The following is a 17,443-nucleotide window of genomic DNA, read 5'->3' as shown; positions in this document are numbered from 1 at the left end:
ATCCCTTTTTGTCATGATGTGGGACCGTTTTTCATCAACACAAACATTGTCTCTCACATCATCCAATATTCGATCAATTGTAACCCTGTCTGATAGTTTTTTAGCTATTTCAATGCGTTTTGATTTAGGAATACGCAGATGTCCAAGGGATACTGTGTGCTTATAGTGTGTACTACAGATTTCCACCTCAACGGTTCCTTCAACTGTTTTCCTCACAGTTAAGCTAGCTGTTCAGTGGGAATTCAGTTTACAAGAGCCTTGAGATTTTAATGACCTCTTTCCACTACTAACTGTATTAAAGAATCCGGTTCTGTTACAATAATAGTACTCAACACTTTCATTGTTTATCACTTTACTGCCAGTTGATTTTATATAGTTTATCCCATTGCATTCTTCAAATTCATCTTTCCATCTGCAGAAGTCTATATGCACATAAAACGTAATTCAGATGTTTCATGCTTAATAGTTTACAGATACAACACGTGAAACAATCAAATTAGGATTTGTAATTTATCTCAGGGTAGCATATTATATTAGTGGAACTGAAACTGAAATGAGAATTTTTAAAAATGAAACAATAAATAGAATAGCTATCATCTTTTTACCATGTTAAAATAATTCAAGTTAAAATTATATAAAAAAACTTGAGACCAATTAATTGTTACTACAATACGCATACAATTTCACAGTTTAGGTAACACAAACTAACCTGAGTAAGAATTAAACACCTTCGTTTCTTTTTCAAATTGAATATTATGTATGGTTGTTAAATGTTCACGTAGTTGATGTAAGTATCTGCACATAAAGCTACATGACTCTTCCTGGCATTTAATTTGGCCAGAAGGTTGTGTTTCAGGATGGTCACGTGTGATATGTCTATGCAAACTCTGTCTGTGTTTGTATTGCCTATTACAAATTGTGCAAACCAAATTGTTGCGAATATTACGCTTGCTTGTATGTTTAATCATGTGCTCAGCATCATTCGATGTTGCATGAACTGGTGTTTGAATATTATCATCTGCGTCATCACTGCAGAGGGTACTGACATGGTATTCATCTGTTTCAGTATGTGCATCACTGTTAGTTTCCATTGACAGGTCATGTGGACAATCTATAACTACATGTGATTCAGGAGATTCATTCGTGTTATCTACATTTATTGCATATTTTGAAGCAGTGGAATTTCCATCAGCAAATTGAAAGCTGCCATCATTGTTTGCCATATGTTGTGTTTCATTTGCCGTATGTAGATTTTTCTGATCTTTACAGCCAATATGTACTCTCTCTTTTGCTTCTTTGACTGGGAAATCCCTGGGGGAATATAAACAATCAATTTTCTATGTGACACCAAGATAAGTGTATGTTAGCAAACACATTTATTCACATATGCAAGAATACAAGTTTGCTTTGAGTACATATATTACGTTCTAGATAGCGATTTTACTATCCAGATAGCCTGAGCCAAATATCCTGAGAAAATCCAGATATATAGTAAATTATTACCCTAATATTCTGATAATACAGATATATGTTTCTGCTCTAAAAGATTATGCATACAAGTTTATGTTTCACCAAAATGATCCAAACCATATGTCATACTGTAGTTTAATTCAATGATTCGAAATCATTTCAAATTTGATAAAGGTTGAAATTTATATAATTAGCAATAGAACACAATACCGCACTGATACTGTGACTATGATAAGTACTGCCCCTTAGCTTACACTATAACAAAGTTTAACAACTTCTTTAGAACTTGTCTCCTAAACACGGTGATATCCTTCTGTATGTACAAATCAATATACATAATAATATGCATTATATGCAGCATAATTGGCAACCTGTGTATAATCACATTTCTATCTATTGAGGGTATACTCAGCCATCTGTGATAGATGAAAGGAACAGTAAAAAGGTGCTGTTTATACATACTGTATTAATGGACTACTTTCTAAACTGAGGTTTTGGTCTCATAATGTGGAGATGTGCAACAGCAGATAGTGCATATAGCAATTATTTAAAGAACCTATAGCATCAGTGACATAATTATTATAAGTGACACATTCAACATGCAGTGTTCCATGAATACCATGGCACATATAGGAAGCATTACAATAGCACAAATCAATGTTACCTTCATTAATTCTATACGAGAGCAAAGACAAAATCACAAAAATGTATATGACATCCTTAATTTGTTAGTTAGATTTTATGGCACAGATACGTGCTATGTTCTGAAACAGTGTTTTTCATAGTACCGATTGCAAATGAGGTTTGATGTTTTCTTATAATTATTAATTATCATATCTGCACACATATCCATATAGTTACCTTTAATGCATATAAGCCACAGTCATATCCATTTGTTTGTTTAGATATATCCTGTGCAGTGTAATATTCATTCACAAAATATGTTAATGGAGATTTACCCAATGAATCTTTAAATACCATCCATCCCACATCATGTTTTGACCAGTTTTGTTTCGAAAACGCAATGTCATATACTGCCTATTTATAAATTATACATAATTTATTATATAGTAAGTGTAGCTACAATTTTCACAGTGAAACTTACGTGATCAGACTTGTGTATTCAATAGCTGTCAAGTTACTCAATGAATCAGAGTAATGTATAATCCGTGATTTAAAGTCTATCACCTTTAATACGATAATGCATGTCGCACTTAAATGTTTACATTACATTACCATCATTGACCAGTGTATTCCTTGATGTACTGGAACAATCCAATATTGATACTGTGAGAATAAGTTGATCTACCAATGTAAAATGACTTACGCATGTATGATTTCATAGGTAGTGTACACCTAGTTTGCATTTCAATGCTAACCTACCTATAAAATTATTAATTTATCAAAGGATACAGTAATATGTCAAACAGCTACAGCATGCCTTAAAGCTGTTAAATATGGACATGTCCATATACATATATCGCTAAAGCATTTGTGCCATAGCTTGCGCTATGCATTTGCTGCAATTAATTGTTAAGGTAATTTTTAATCAGTATGTGATAGCTGTAAAAATTCTTTGAACTTCAATGCTTTCAGCTTAAATAAGTTATTCATCTTTTGTTACACTTTTGCCAATGTATATAGATAGTGTAATATGTGTACGTTGCTATACCTTTGTTTTCCATTTGTCCAAAGCATATTTTACTCCTTTCTGTTTAAGTAGGGTGAAGAAGAAAGACGTCATTGGCATGACAGTAATACCCTATTAAAATGATACGTAAGGTGAATTAAATTTTTGACTTCTGTACCTTCTTGTTAGCAGTAGCTGCCAATAAGTATGTGTAAGCATTTATCACCTGCTCAATGCAAAAATACATGAAAGTTAGTGATAATAGTTGTGCAAGGATTCCTCAATACCTTGTCATTCAAATACAAAAGGGCTTTCTCTGTTTCAAATGGATATGACAATCTTCCCAAGTCATCAGTGGTAAGGTCAGTTTTAGCATCTTTGTATATAGCTTTGACTGTTGTAGAATCACAACCAATGGCAGTTTTTATTAATTCTGCATTAATCACAAAAGTTCCATCACAATAATTATGGTCTGCTAAACTACAATTAACCTTCAGTTGATAATGTTTCAAAAGACCGCCATTCTGGGTAAATTGCATCCGCATCAGTGCTTTTTCTTGTGCTGTAATGGTACACTTCTGCTTGCTGTACCAGTTTGCTAGCTACGTCTGTCTGCCCCATTAAAATTAAATGCAGTGTTGATGTTTGATGATTTTGGTTGTCAGAGATGCTGTCATCTTTGATCGTCAAATCAATTGGACTGACCTACATATAACATGCATGTGCTATACAAAAAGAATAGATGAATTTTTGATAATAAGGAATTTTTAACTGTTGCCCCTGACAACCTGAATTTTGTAGAATTTTTTATTTAGCATAACTCAAATCCATGTTTAACCACTATAGGTCTCTTTTCCTATGCCCCCTCACATATATAGAAAAGTTTATGGGAAAACATCTCATCAATAAAAAAACAATGTCACATCGCTTCAATTATTTGTATGTGTGAATGTCAAAACTAATCTCTCTAAGTTTTATTATGACAGAGGTAGATCATGATATGTGACATTTTAAATTTGTGGTTTACTCATACATTACCAATGTGATTGCCCAGAACGGGCAACTGATGCCCCTTCTCATAAACAATTTAATATGGGAAAATTACAAATTTTAAAATGTCATATCTCATGACCTATATATACACGCAATACTTATAGCTATAACTTGGATGCTTTACCTTAGACATTCACCCCTATATAAAAATTTTGCAACTGACTGACCACCTATTCATATTTCAAATTTCAACTCAATACTCTATTGTTTCACATAGTTATAAAGACTTTAAACACAAGTGTGATTTCCCAATGTATGTAATTTACTATACTTACCTAACAATAATTACTGACTTCTCTATAGGTCCCTTTTCCTATGTCCCCTCACATATATGATTGCCCCAAAAGGGGAAACTGTTGTTGTCCCCTCTCATGGACAATTACACTTCATAATCTACACTGTTATCCTGTTAAAATGTGAAGACATTACTTTATAGATATTCACCCCTACAAACATGCAATTCATTGTTGCTAGGGGTAACTTTTGTTATTATGAAATTCATCCATTATCTGTTAATTATTTTACCTCTGTGATACCAGTTGCCTCATAAAATAGAAGATATGCTTGAGATGTCTTTGCAGTATGCTCACTGACTTTAAGTACCTACTTATTATAGTCATGTCGGTGATCGTACCAACTCTTGTTACCTGATTGTCATCAATTCTAAACCAGTCACTATTGTACCTAACAATTGCCATATAATGACCACTCTGCATTGTACTCCCTGTGTGGGTAATGATTGCTCATAGCTGATAATGTTTGCATCCACCCTATATGTTTAACAGTGACTTTTAGCTACATCATATTAATTTTATACAATTCTGTCATACATGTTCTTATTCAAACCTTTTCTAGTAGAGTTAGGTTAAGTTTGACTGGAGTGATCTGTTGCTCCTTTTTTGGCTGATGGCCACTTATTGTAAACCTGGAAGAACAGTATATACACATGCATAGAACCCAAATGTACAACCAGTATATACAATATATACCTTTTAAGATTAAGAATCAATACTTGTGGTAATGTGGAAAAGTTGTATTGAAGCTTACAGGGGCTGCGAGTGTTGCATCTGTCCAATGATAACACCACAATTATTAAGTTATAAATAAATCAACACCAACTTATTGCAATGTAGCATATTGTCCTTTGTTGTCACTTCATCCTGCATTGTGAGTCTGATGGCATCTTCTACATCTTTAGCCTACAGTGGAAAGTTCTTGATTATTCATGTCATGAAATTCTAGATCTACGTCTGCTCCATAATGTTGATCAGAATGAATGTATGCATATACGTATCATATATAGTAGGTCTTATTTGTGCTTTGCATTTTGTATTACCGTTGTTTTGCATTTGTTTCTCCCCTATATTATGAATTGTGTGTATACTGTTTATTGCAAAGTTTTGCAATGATTTCAATGTGTTGATTCAAGCTAGGTTTATAGGTTCACCTTATACAACATAACATCAGGAACATTATATTTCTATTACCATGAATTGCATCAAACATAATATGTAATATATATGTATTTTAGTTAGCAGCTGATTAAACAATTAGTACCTTTGCAACTAGCTGAAGGTGATTCTGAGTTTCATACTGTGTGTGACATGATGAACACTTCAGACAGGTCACTACAATATTCATATATATGAATTATTGATAAAGTCATACTGCATCTGCAATAATTTCACAAGGTATAACTTGCTTTTAAAATTAGTAATGTATAATATAATACAGGCTCTGCATGGTGCAAGAGAACAGCAGCTGAATGCACCATTTCAATAAAACACAGTGGGAATCACATGGAGCATTTGATACCAGTCAACTACACATATGATGCAATAGCTCACTTTAAACAGTCATGAGCTACTGCCAATTGTTGTACATAGTTAAATAGTCATGATTATTAAATCATGTAGGGTACATGCCACAACAAACAACCAAGTTGTAGCAACACTACAAGAGCACAATAATCACTATCATTATTGTGATCCTATTTGCATATTGCCAGTAAAAAAGACTATAGCGATAGCATAAAATAGCAATTTATACCATGAAATAACCAAGTTACTTGAAAAGATAGGCTAATCAATAACATATGTGTGCTTGTTAGAGGTAAATAGGAGTAATAGGAATAAGCTGAAAGTTCAATGAATTAAATTGTGTAGTACATATATCAGGCATCAAAACAATACCATATGTTGGAAATTTGGAATCACAGTTGATCGACGCGTATAGCTCATAATTATATAAGTTGAAGCTATGTACACCATATATGAAACATTTTAGTAAAAGGCTATGGATCAGTACGTATATAGTTGACCAGTAAGTAACTATAAAATATGTATACCAAATTCTATACAGTACATGCATACAGCCAGTCATGTGCTCCATACATTCAGCTTATATACAGCTAGTATACCTGTTTTTGCTGTAGTGACATGCAAGGTCTCCGCAATAAACTTCTTCTGCTGCCTATAAGTAAAATAATGCATAAGATACTATGCTTGAAGGTGCAGTACCTTGAGGATTGTGATGATTCTATCAGTTCTAACATACCAACTAAAAATTCATGAGCATCCTCCTGCATTCTGTCTACTCTGTTCATAATGACACCTTAACAGACAATATCATGCAAGCAATGCTCATGAGATCAGTCACTACAAGTACATAATACTAGCACACTATATCTCTTGAATCAGCAGTAAATTCATCATAGACTGGTATAGTAGTGAAATGCATACATAATCATATTACTTGATTCCATGGCTATTTGGAGGTGCAGATTATGCTGGAGTTATTTAAATGCCTGGTATAATTTATAGCAAAGCAACAGTGTCATAATTTCCTGTACAAATTCTCATATAGTAGCTCCAGCAAACTAGCCAACAGAATCCTATTTGTTTTGTCATAAACATTGATTGGCTAATTTATTTTTGGTTTTGCATGTCCATCTTGTCAACCAGTGTTATCACAGTAACAGATCAATGTTACTTAGTAACATAATCTTTACCTGGTAACCATTGCTAAGCAACTGTTACTAGGTGTGAAATATTATTTTGTGACACCATGCATAGCAAAGCTTTTCAATAGCTTTATTTCAATTTTTTACATAGCAACAATTGCTATTGTTTGTCTTCAAGAACATTGCAGAACTTAACCTCCTTATAACATTCTAAGTGCAAGACTATATTGGTGTAATTACACAAATACTTAGAAATTCCACAATGGCTTCCAGTAAGAGTATAATTATTATGCACTCTTGCTTCCAGGTGTAAGATAAGATGTTGTACTAACATTAACACTACAGATAACTTGGATGATTAGTACTATATTTTATTCAGTGCTGCACATATAAATGATTCAAATAATTGTTAACCCAGCAGAATAAGACTCTTTTAGCTAAACCTTAGGCAGTGCAAAACTAACTATATGTTGCTGGTCCTACAACATTGACCAGGTGACCAGGCTCTTTTCGCAACTTTTCAATGTGCACACTACATTTGACACAACAGTACATGGAATTATAATGAACTGCTCAAAATCACCTGCTGAACTTCTGGGTATATTGGGATATTAACTTGACAAATTCATGTTGAATTATCAGAGAAATCAAAATTTAACCCACTCTTTTAAAATTTCTTCCAACTTGACACAAATTGACACTGTATGACTGCATCACAAGATAAAGTCATACACCAACTTTCATTTGATTCCTTCCATTACAACTTCAAGGCCTTGCCTCAAACCGCTGGATACACATTGGACAGACAGTACAATTATTTTGTATAATGAGTTGGTGTACAGGCCTTCTAAATCAAGACACACAGTAGTGTGTCGTGCGGCCCAAGAAGCCGGCGCGCCACACCGTGAGTATATTGACAGGAAGAACGAAAACGTCATTTTCACACCTTTGTATCTCGGTGATCACTTATCTGATTGGAACCAAATTTGCTACACAGTTGCCCGCCAGCCAGTGGAGTCTACATTCCAAATTTGAAGGAAATCGCTCCAGCCATTTCCGAGATACGAGCTGCCAAAGTTTCGTTTTTTTTTCTTCGTTTTTTTTTCTTCTTCTTCGTCTTTTCGCACACTTGTAAAAATTGCTATAACAAGCAAACGCGTACTCCGATCGCCTTGAAATTTGGCACACAGAAAGGGAGTCCAAAGGCGAATCCTAGCATCAAATTTGGTGCAAATCCGATGAATGGTTCAGGAGTTATGACCGATTATTCGCGTAAAACAAGATCGATTTGTTGTCACGCCTACAGGGTAAACCGCTTCATGGAATGAGTTGAAAATTGCTATGTAGATGGAGTAACCATCGTAGGAGTGCCTTTTGGTGGTTTGAAAGGAATCGAGATAAAGACCACGGAGATATGACACAAAACCCAACCTGTGTCACAATTACGCGATCGATTTTTATGAATAAAAAAGTATTAGTTTTCACGCCTACTAGGCAAACCGCTTAGAGCAATGAGCTGAAAATCGGTGTATAGCTGGAATAATCTTCATAGAAAGTCCTTGCAGTAGTACAGAAGAATCGGATTACAAACCACTGAGTTATGATTCGAAAGCCAACTCCGTGTAGCAAATGCGAGATCGAGATACTCTAATAGAACAGTCACCCTAATAGAGCATTCGGATAATTTATTTACTCCATTATAGAATTTTATTACATCACAAGTTATTCTGTAGGGAGTTCAGCTGCAAACAGTTAATCTTATAGACAGTTCAGCAAGAAGACAGTCACCATGAGGAGAGTTAAGCAAATATATCACTATAGAGATTCAGAACATTACAAGTCACACTGAAGAAAGTTCAGCTATAAACAAGTCATGCACTGTGTAGAGAATTCAGCTACAATTAAGTCACTCTCTAGAGAATTCAGTTACACAGAATTCAGCTACACACAAGTCACTGTGGAGAGAGTTCAGCTACAAACAAATTACCTTTTAGAGTGATCAGCTACAAACAAAACACTTTGCAGGGTGTTCAACTGCAACAAATCAACCTTTAGAGCGATCAGCAATGAACAAATCAACACAAATCTACCTGTAGAGAGATCAGCTAGAAACAAATCACCCTGAAGAGAGTTCAGCTACAAAAAATCACCCTGTAGAGACATCAGCTAGAAACTAGACACAATGTAAGGAGTTCAGCTACAAGCAATCACCCTGTAGAGAGTTCAGCTAAAACAAATCAACCTGCAGAGAGATCAGCTACAAACAAATCACCTTATAGAGAGTTCAGCTACAAACAGATTACCTGTAGAGAGATCGGCTACAAACAAATCAACCTGCAGAGAGATCAGCTACACACAAATCAACTTGTAGAGAGATCAGCTACAAACAAATCACCCTGTAGAGAGATCAGCTAGAAACTACACACAATGTAAGGAGTTCAGTACAAATAAATCACCCTGTAGAGAGTTCAGCTAAAACAAATCAACCTGCAGAGAGATCAGCTACAAACAAATCACCTTATAGAGAGTTCAGCTACTAACAGATTACCTGTAGAGAGATTGGCTACAAACAAATCAACCTGCAGAGAGATCAGCTACACACAAATCAACTTGTAGAGAGATCAGCTACAAACAAATCACCCTGTAGAGAGATCAGCTAGAAACTACACACAATGTAAGGAGTTCAGTACAAATAAATCACCCTGTAGAGAGTTCAGCTAAAACAAATCAACCTGCAGAGAGATCAGCTACAAACAAATCACCTTTTAGACAGTTCAGCTGCAAATAAATTACCTTGTAGAGAGATCAGCTACAAACAAATCAACCTGCAGAGAGATCAGCTACACACAATTCAACTTGTAGAGAGATCAGCTACAAACAAATCACCCTGTAGAGAGATCAGCTAGAAACTAGACACAATGTAAGGAGTTCAGCTACAAGCAAATCACCGTGTAGAGAGTTCAGCTACAAACAAACCAACCTGTAGAGCGATCAGCTAGAAACAAATCACCCTGAAGAGAGGTCAGCTACAAAAATCACCCTGTAGAGATATCAGCTAGAAACAAATCACCCTGAAGAGAGGTCAGCTACAAAAAATCACCTTGTAGAGAGATCAACTACAAACAAAACATTTTGCAGAGAGTTCAGCTACAAACAAATCAACCTTTAAAGCGATCAGCAACAAACAAATCAACCTGTAGAGAGATCATCTAGAAACAAATCAACCTGCAGAGTGATCAGCTACAAACAAATCAGCTTGTAGAGAGATCAGTTACACACAAATCAACCTGTACAGAGATAAACTAAAAACAAATCAGAGTTCAGCTAAAACAAATCAATCTGCAGAGAGATTAGCTACATACAAATCACCTTATAAATAGTTCAGCTACAAACAAATTACCTTGTAGAGAGATCAGCTACACACAATCAACTTGTATAGAGATCAGCTACAAACAAATCACCCTGTAGAGAGATCAACTAGAAACTACACACAATGTAAGGAGTTCAGCTACAAACAAATCACCCTGTAGAGAGATCAGCTACAAACTAGACACAAAGTAAGGAGTTCAGCTACAAGCAAGTTACCCTGTAGAGAGTTCATCTACAAGCAAATCAACCTGCAGAGCAATCAGCTAGAAACAAATCACCCTGAAGAGAGGTCAGCTACAAAAAATCACCCTGTAGAGAGATCAGCTAGAAACAAATCACCCTGAAGAGAGGTCAGCTACAAATAAATCACCCTGTAGAGAGATCAGCTACAAACAAATTGTCCTGTAGAGAGATCGGCTACAAACAAATCAACCTGCAGAGAGATCAGCTACACACAAATCAACTTGTAGAGAGTTCAGCTACAAACAAATTACCCTGTAGAGAGATCGGCTACAAACAAATCAGCCTGTAGAGAGTTCAGCTAAAACAAATCAACCTGCAGAGAGATCAACTACAAACAAATTACCTTATAGAGAGTTCAGCTACAAACAAATTACCCTATAGAGAGATCGGCTACAAACAAATCAACCTGCAGAGAGATCAGCTACACACAATTCAACTTGTAGAGAGATCAGTTACAAACAAATCACCCTGTAGAGAGATCAGCTAGAAACTACACACAATATAAGGAGTTCAGCTACAAATAAATCACCCTGTAGAGAGTTCAGCTAAAACAAATCAACCTACAGAGAGATCAACTACAAACAAATCACCTTTTAGACAGTTCAGCTACAAATAAATTACCTTGTGAGAGATCGGCTACAAACAAATCAACCTGCAGAGAGATCAGCTACACACAATTCAACTTGTAGAGAGATCAGCTACAAACAAATCACCCTGTAGAGAGATCAGCTAGAAACTAGACACAATGTAAGGAGTTCAGCTACAAGCAAATCACCATGTAGAGAGTTCAGCTACAAACAAACCAACCTGTAGAGCAATTAGCTAGAAACAAATCACCCTGAAGAGAGGTCAGCTACAAAAAATCACTCTGTAGAGATATCAGCTAGAAACAAATCACCCTGAAGAGAGGTCAGCTACAAAAAATCACCTTGTAGAGAGATCAACTACAAACAAAACATTTTGGAGAGAGTTCGGCTACAAACAAATCAACCTTTAGAGTGATCAGCAACAAACAAATCAACCTGTAGAGAGATCATCTAGAAACAAATCAACCTGCAGAGTGATCAGCTACAAACAAATCAGCTTGTAGAGAGATCAGTTACACACAAATCAACCTGTACAGAGATAAGCTAAAAACAAATCAGAGTTCAGCTAAAACAAATCAATCTGCAGAGAGATTAGCTACATACAAATCACCTTATAGATAGTTCAGCTACAAACAAATTACCTTGTAGAGAGATCGGCTACAAACAAATCACCCTGCAGAGAGATCAGCTACACACAATCAACTTGTACAAAGATAAGCTACAAACAAATCACCCTGTAGAGAGATCAGCTACAAACTAGACACAAAGTAAGGAGTTCAGCTACAAGCAAGTTACCCTGTAGAGAGTTCATCTACAAGCAAATCAACCTGCAGAGCAATCAGCTAGAAACAAATCACCCTGAAGAGAGGTCAGCTACAAAAAATCACCCTGTAGAGAGATCAGCTAGAAACAAATCACCCTGAAGAGAGGTCAGCTACAAAAAAATCACCCTGTAGAGAGATCAACTATAAACAATCACCCTGAAGAGAGGTCAGCTACAAACAAAACACTTTGGAGAGAATTCAGCTACAAACAAATCAGCTTGTAGAGAGATCAGTTACACACAAATCAACCGGTAGAGAGATAAGCTAGAAACAAATCACCCTGCAGAGAGTTCAGCTACAAACAAATCACCCTGTAGAGAGATCAGCTAGAAACTAGACACAATGTAAGGAGTTCAGCTACAAGTATATCACCCTGTAGAGAGTTCAGCTAAAACAAATCAACCTGCAGAGAGATCAGCTACAAATAAATCACTTTATAGACAGTTCAGCTACAAACAAATTACCTTGTAGAGAGATCGGCTGCAAATTAATCAACCTGCAGAGAGATCAGCTACACACAAATCAACTTGTAGAGAGATCAGCTACAAACAAATCACCCTGTAGAGAGATCAGCTAGAAACTAGATACAATGCAAGGAGTCCAGCTACAAGCAAAATCACCCTTTAGTGAGTTCAGCTACAAACAAATCAACCTGCAGTGAGATCACCCACAAAAACGCACTTGTACAGAGTTCAGTTACAAACAAATCACCCTGTAGAGAGATCAGATAGAAGAATTCACCTTGTAGAGAGTTCAGCAACAAAGAAACCACCATGTAGAGAGTTCAGCTGCAAACAAATCACCCAGTAGAAATATCAGCTAGAAGAAGTCACCTTGTAAAGAGTTTAGCTACAAAGAAACCATCATGTACAGAATTCAACTACAAACAAATCACCCTGTATAGAGATCAGCTAGAAGAAGTTACCTTGTAGATAGTTCAGCTACAACAATTCACCCTGTAGAAAGATCAGCTAGAAGAAGTCATCTTGTAGAGTGTTCAGTTACAAAGAAACCATCATGTAGAGAGTTCAGCTGCAAACAAATCACCCTGCAGAGAGTTCAGCTACAAAAAAATCACCCTGTAGAGAGCTCAGCTAGACGAAGTCACCTTATAGAGAGTTCAGCTACAAAGAAACCATCATGTAGAGAGTTTGGCTACAAAGACACCACCATGTAGAGAGTTTAGCTGCAAACAAATCACCTGTAGAGAGTTCAGCTACAAACAAAATACCCTGTAGAGAAATCAGCTAGAAGAGGTTACCTTGTAGAGAGTTCAGCTACAAAGAAACCATCCTGTGTATAGTTCAGCTACATTTCAAGTCACCCAGTAGAGACATCAGCTGCAAAAGAAATCCTGTGGGGAATAATGGGCATGTAATAAATATATGTATATAATTTGTATAATTACTAATAAAATCAAAAATAATTGAAGTACTAAAATTCTTCTTTAAGTTCTTTTCTTCTTCCTGTGTTAAAGAAAAAAACACATGGGTTAAAAAAGCCCCAAAGCCAGCCATAGGCCGGCTTTGCAGTATACAAATACAAAAAGAAGTGATATTTAATCAAAAACAGCCAAGCTGTAAAAAAAGGTGCGGCCCCCAAAAATGCCATGGTGAAAAAAGATGTGAAATCCAAGGTGGCGGCCAAGAAATGGCTGTGATGGTAGGTTAATGGTTACATTTTAATAACGACAATTCAGGTGAATTTTGTGCCGCTTGGTCTTGGCACCAAATTCACCTGAATCGTTGTTATTAAAATGTAACCATTAACCTACCATCACAGCCATTTCTTGGCCGCCACCTTGGATTTCACATCTTTTTTCACCATGGCCTTTTTGGGGGCCGCACCTTTTTTTACAGCTTGGCTGTTTTTGATTAGATAATAATAACAATAATGTTAATGTTAATGTAGCGACTGTAGGTGTTTTACTGTATGATTGCACAATACTTTTACTATTCAACTATATACAGTGAAACAAGTCTTATTAGATCACTGTATAATAAGACTAATGTATGTCTCCCTCACTTGTGTACAAAATGATCTGTTAAATGTAACCACCTCCTTACTAAGGTCAGTAAATTTTGGTCAAAAGGTGACCTGAAGTGACAGAATTCATTTTCAGTACGATTGATTTTGCTGCATAGCTATTGTTAGATTGACTTTGTCTGATGTGTGATTTGGATCAGTTTTGTAAAATCTTGTCACATTTGAAAACAGAAAAACATATGCAACTCCAGTAAGAAATGTATAGCTGTTATCGGATCTGTGAAAAGAGGTCTTATAGCCTTTCCAAGTTTCCGATCATGACAAGTCATAACTCATCATGTGTTTAACCTATTGTTTTAAAAGTACATTCAGGAATAGTGCTACATGTGTATGTTAGGAGTGTGAAGTGACCAAACTTCAGGCTGGTACCATACTCACAAGTCAAGTTATGGATTTTCCAGGCCACACATGCAATTGGAAAGGCTATACGACCCCCTTTCACAGAATATTGTACATAAACAAAGATGAAGAGGTTGACAATATGTGTGGCCTAGCTTATGATAAATTTCTGTTAATAAGTTTCTTGTTAGGCTCACAAGACATAGTGATACAGTAACACTCCTCTTTCCGGACTTGTATTGTTTTGCTGTAGATACAATTATCTAGCTACTTAATTGTATAGGTATTTATGCAATTGTAATGACAGTGTTCAGTTCCAATATGGTATAGCTACTCTGATTATATTAAAGTGAACTTTGCTGGTTAACAAAGTATGTGTGCTGCATAGTTACCTTTCAATCTATGCTTCAAATCACACAATGCATCATAACTTCCTGTATTTTGTAGCATCACTTGTTTAGTGCAACAAAGAATACAGTTTTCTGTTAAAGACATATGCATTCATGGATTTTATTTGGTATCTATAACTCCTTACCTCTTTTACACTTTTGACCATCACAGTGCTCCAATAAAATCTTGTGCAATGCTTTGATGCGCCACATAGACTGTAAAGTTGCATTGCAGAAGTAAGTGTTACCAAGATTAGGTAATCCAAACAATCCGATACGATCAGCATACTTATTCATTGTAGAAACAAGCAACTGTAAACTAGCTGTAAACAGGTATGAAACTGTAGCAAACAACTGTAAATTGCTTTTATACCAAGCAGGTGACCTCAGTGAGAGATCATGATGAAGCCTTGCTGCAACATCCTAATGGATAGTGGCAATAGACTATTGATTGCACACACCCTTTCATACCATAGGTAACAACAGCTGCTTATTGTCTTTGTATAAATGTTCACATTGTTATTAGTGGTTGTCCAAGTCATCATTAAGGGCATGCATATAGCTATGTTTTCACAGCATACACAGGTCCATAAGTAGCTAACATGAGAGGTCACTGTGTGAAGCATGCATGACCTTAAAACTTAATATGTATAACGCAGACTGCATGCATTTTTTTAAAATTATTATTTGAAACATAACATAGCTACTGCAAATGTGTTTAGCACTTAGGTATTAAATTGCAACATGTGAATGTAAGTCACAGAATCGTGAGTTGAATATAGATGTCACACTGCTCCAAATCTGCTAGTGCCTCTGCTAGCTCACTACTGAGATCCGGCTTTCTCCGCCTGCAATTTAAAACAGTACTATAATTAGCTAATTATTTTCTCTTTTACTGCATAGCTACGTAACATAAAAATGATTCATTAAAATGATTATTCTTGGGTTGAAAATAGCTACTCTGCCAGAACCTCCAGGAGTCAGAGCAAGAGTACATAAAAATAAGAGAGTGTCCAACTCTCTATGAGGTACTTACAAATGCACTGAGTCAAGTTATCAGTAAACTTTGAGATATTCTTGTTTTATTTTAACACTTTGCAGTCAAGTGAAAGGCTTGTTGATCAATGGGACTGCACATCATTGACTTCTGCTGAATTATCTCTTCAAGTTGTTGTATAGATCAAAGCATTTAGCACGTTGGGTGAATACAGCTTGTTCCATCATCACTTGACTCAGTGCCTTTGGGAGTCTATATATTCCAATAGGACACTCTCTCATATTTTTATTATTATGTACTCTTGGTCAGAGTATACCCATAAACATGCCAGCACTCAACGTTTCTGTTAACTTACTATTTAACTTCTGTTCACCAGATGTAACACTGACTGTTTTGTTATAGACCTGCTCAAGGAGCAAAATTCATAGTCAGTATAATCCAATTTGAGGTTAGGAAGCCGTAGTTGGCAAAGCTGCATTCCTATAAGGCTGCACTCCTGTTAATAACCATTTTGGTTTATTTTGGTTTATATGGAGAATTCTAATATTGTAGCCTATTCTTAATGAGCTTTCTGTCCTTTAGAGTTTATGTGTGGATATCACAGCAGTCTTGATACTCATCACCACTGACGAAGAAATGAAGAAAAAGAACACAGGAATCGCCGTGAAAGAAGTACAACTCGAGCGTGACTTTGGCGGCGGAATTGGGCTTACTGAGTTACTGTCTGTCATTTACCTGAGTAAAAGATGTATCCACGAAGACTGTACAGAAGGAGTTGTTGTAAACAAGGATAATAAGACTGTATTATTGATCGACTCACGTGATCGCAGCTCGAGGGGAACCTTCTGTTGGCTTAAACGCTGCTGGCAGCATTTTTCGGGGAAATACTTGCCGGAACTGTGAACGGTTTATCAGAGGTACGTATCTCCGTTGCCTACATGGTGGGCTTCTCTCTTTGCGTTGTTCTAGGTCACGGTGGGCTTTAAATCGATTCTATCTTGACCAGCTCTTCTAGTTTATGTCCCTTTTCCGGAGTGCGCGCATTCGTGCGCAGGAGGCTGCTGCTATAGCGGGTGACTGTCCTTCTCGTTCAGCTGTGGATGATCCAGACGGATTATGGTGCTGTTGTGGGGGAGTTGATGATGGACACCTGATGCTGTGTTGTGATAAACAGTGTGAGGGTTGTTGTGTGTGGTACCATTTTGACTGCTTAGGGTTGTCATATCCGGATGCTGTCCTGATAGGAGCATCTCAGGATGATTTTGTCTGTCCACATTGTTCTGGATACAACATGACTAATGGTGAGCAATGTGCTTCAGAGACTACATCAGGTCCAGCACCTGTGTATGCACCCTACACTGATTTCCAGTGGGGCGATGTTCATGGTCAACTTGTCTGCAACTTCATGTTGTCGGCGTATGAAAAAGTTGTCCACTGGAAGCCAAATGTGTTTCTGATATCCTTTGGCAAGGCTGGAAAGCGATTTGTGAAAGGCCCTTCACTCCATTGCCCTGTTAGCAGTGTCTGTGATGCA

General features: G+C 36.5%; 1 protein-coding gene across 1 annotated transcript; it reads right to left on the bottom strand.

Moving 5' to 3' along the window:
- Window positions 1–17: 17 nt before the first annotated feature.
- Window positions 18–15,391, bottom strand: LOC136258468 (uncharacterized). Its single transcript, XM_066051780.1, has 21 exons — window positions 15,384–15,391; window positions 15,059–15,335; window positions 14,916–15,005; window positions 6,673–6,766; window positions 6,573–6,625; window positions 5,711–5,781; window positions 5,273–5,352; window positions 5,143–5,220; window positions 5,000–5,078; window positions 3,592–3,805; window positions 3,388–3,533; window positions 3,279–3,326; window positions 3,143–3,232; window positions 2,707–2,775; window positions 2,576–2,658; window positions 2,430–2,508; window positions 2,332–2,382; window positions 1,725–1,783; window positions 1,164–1,311; window positions 710–1,117; window positions 18–422 (listed from the first exon to the last, which is right to left on the bottom strand). Exons 1-20 carry the CDS (start codon window positions 15,384–15,386, stop codon window positions 1,112–1,114), a joined length of 1,818 nt encoding a protein of 605 aa, XP_065907852.1. The 5' UTR covers window positions 15,387–15,391; the 3' UTR covers window positions 18–422; window positions 710–1,111.
- Window positions 15,392–17,443: the final 2,052 nt, after the last annotated feature.

This window comes from Dysidea avara, chromosome 1 (genome assembly GCF_963678975.1).
Source record: "Dysidea avara chromosome 1, odDysAvar1.4, whole genome shotgun sequence".
Taxonomy (NCBI): Eukaryota; Metazoa; Porifera; class Demospongiae; order Dictyoceratida; family Dysideidae; genus Dysidea; species Dysidea avara.
The sequence above is the reverse complement of the archived record's forward strand: the minus strand, read 5'-3'. Positions and strand labels throughout refer to the sequence as shown.

Coding starts and splice junctions, on each gene's coding strand:
- LOC136258468 (XM_066051780.1), bottom strand. Junction 2,776..3,142: donor TGGACAAATGGAAAACAAAG/GTATAGCAACGT, acceptor TTACATTGGTAG/ATCAACTTATTCTCACAGTA. Junction 1,784..2,331: donor GTGGCTTATATGCATTAAAG/GTAACTATATGG, acceptor TTGTACATACAG/AAGGATATCACCGTGTTTAG.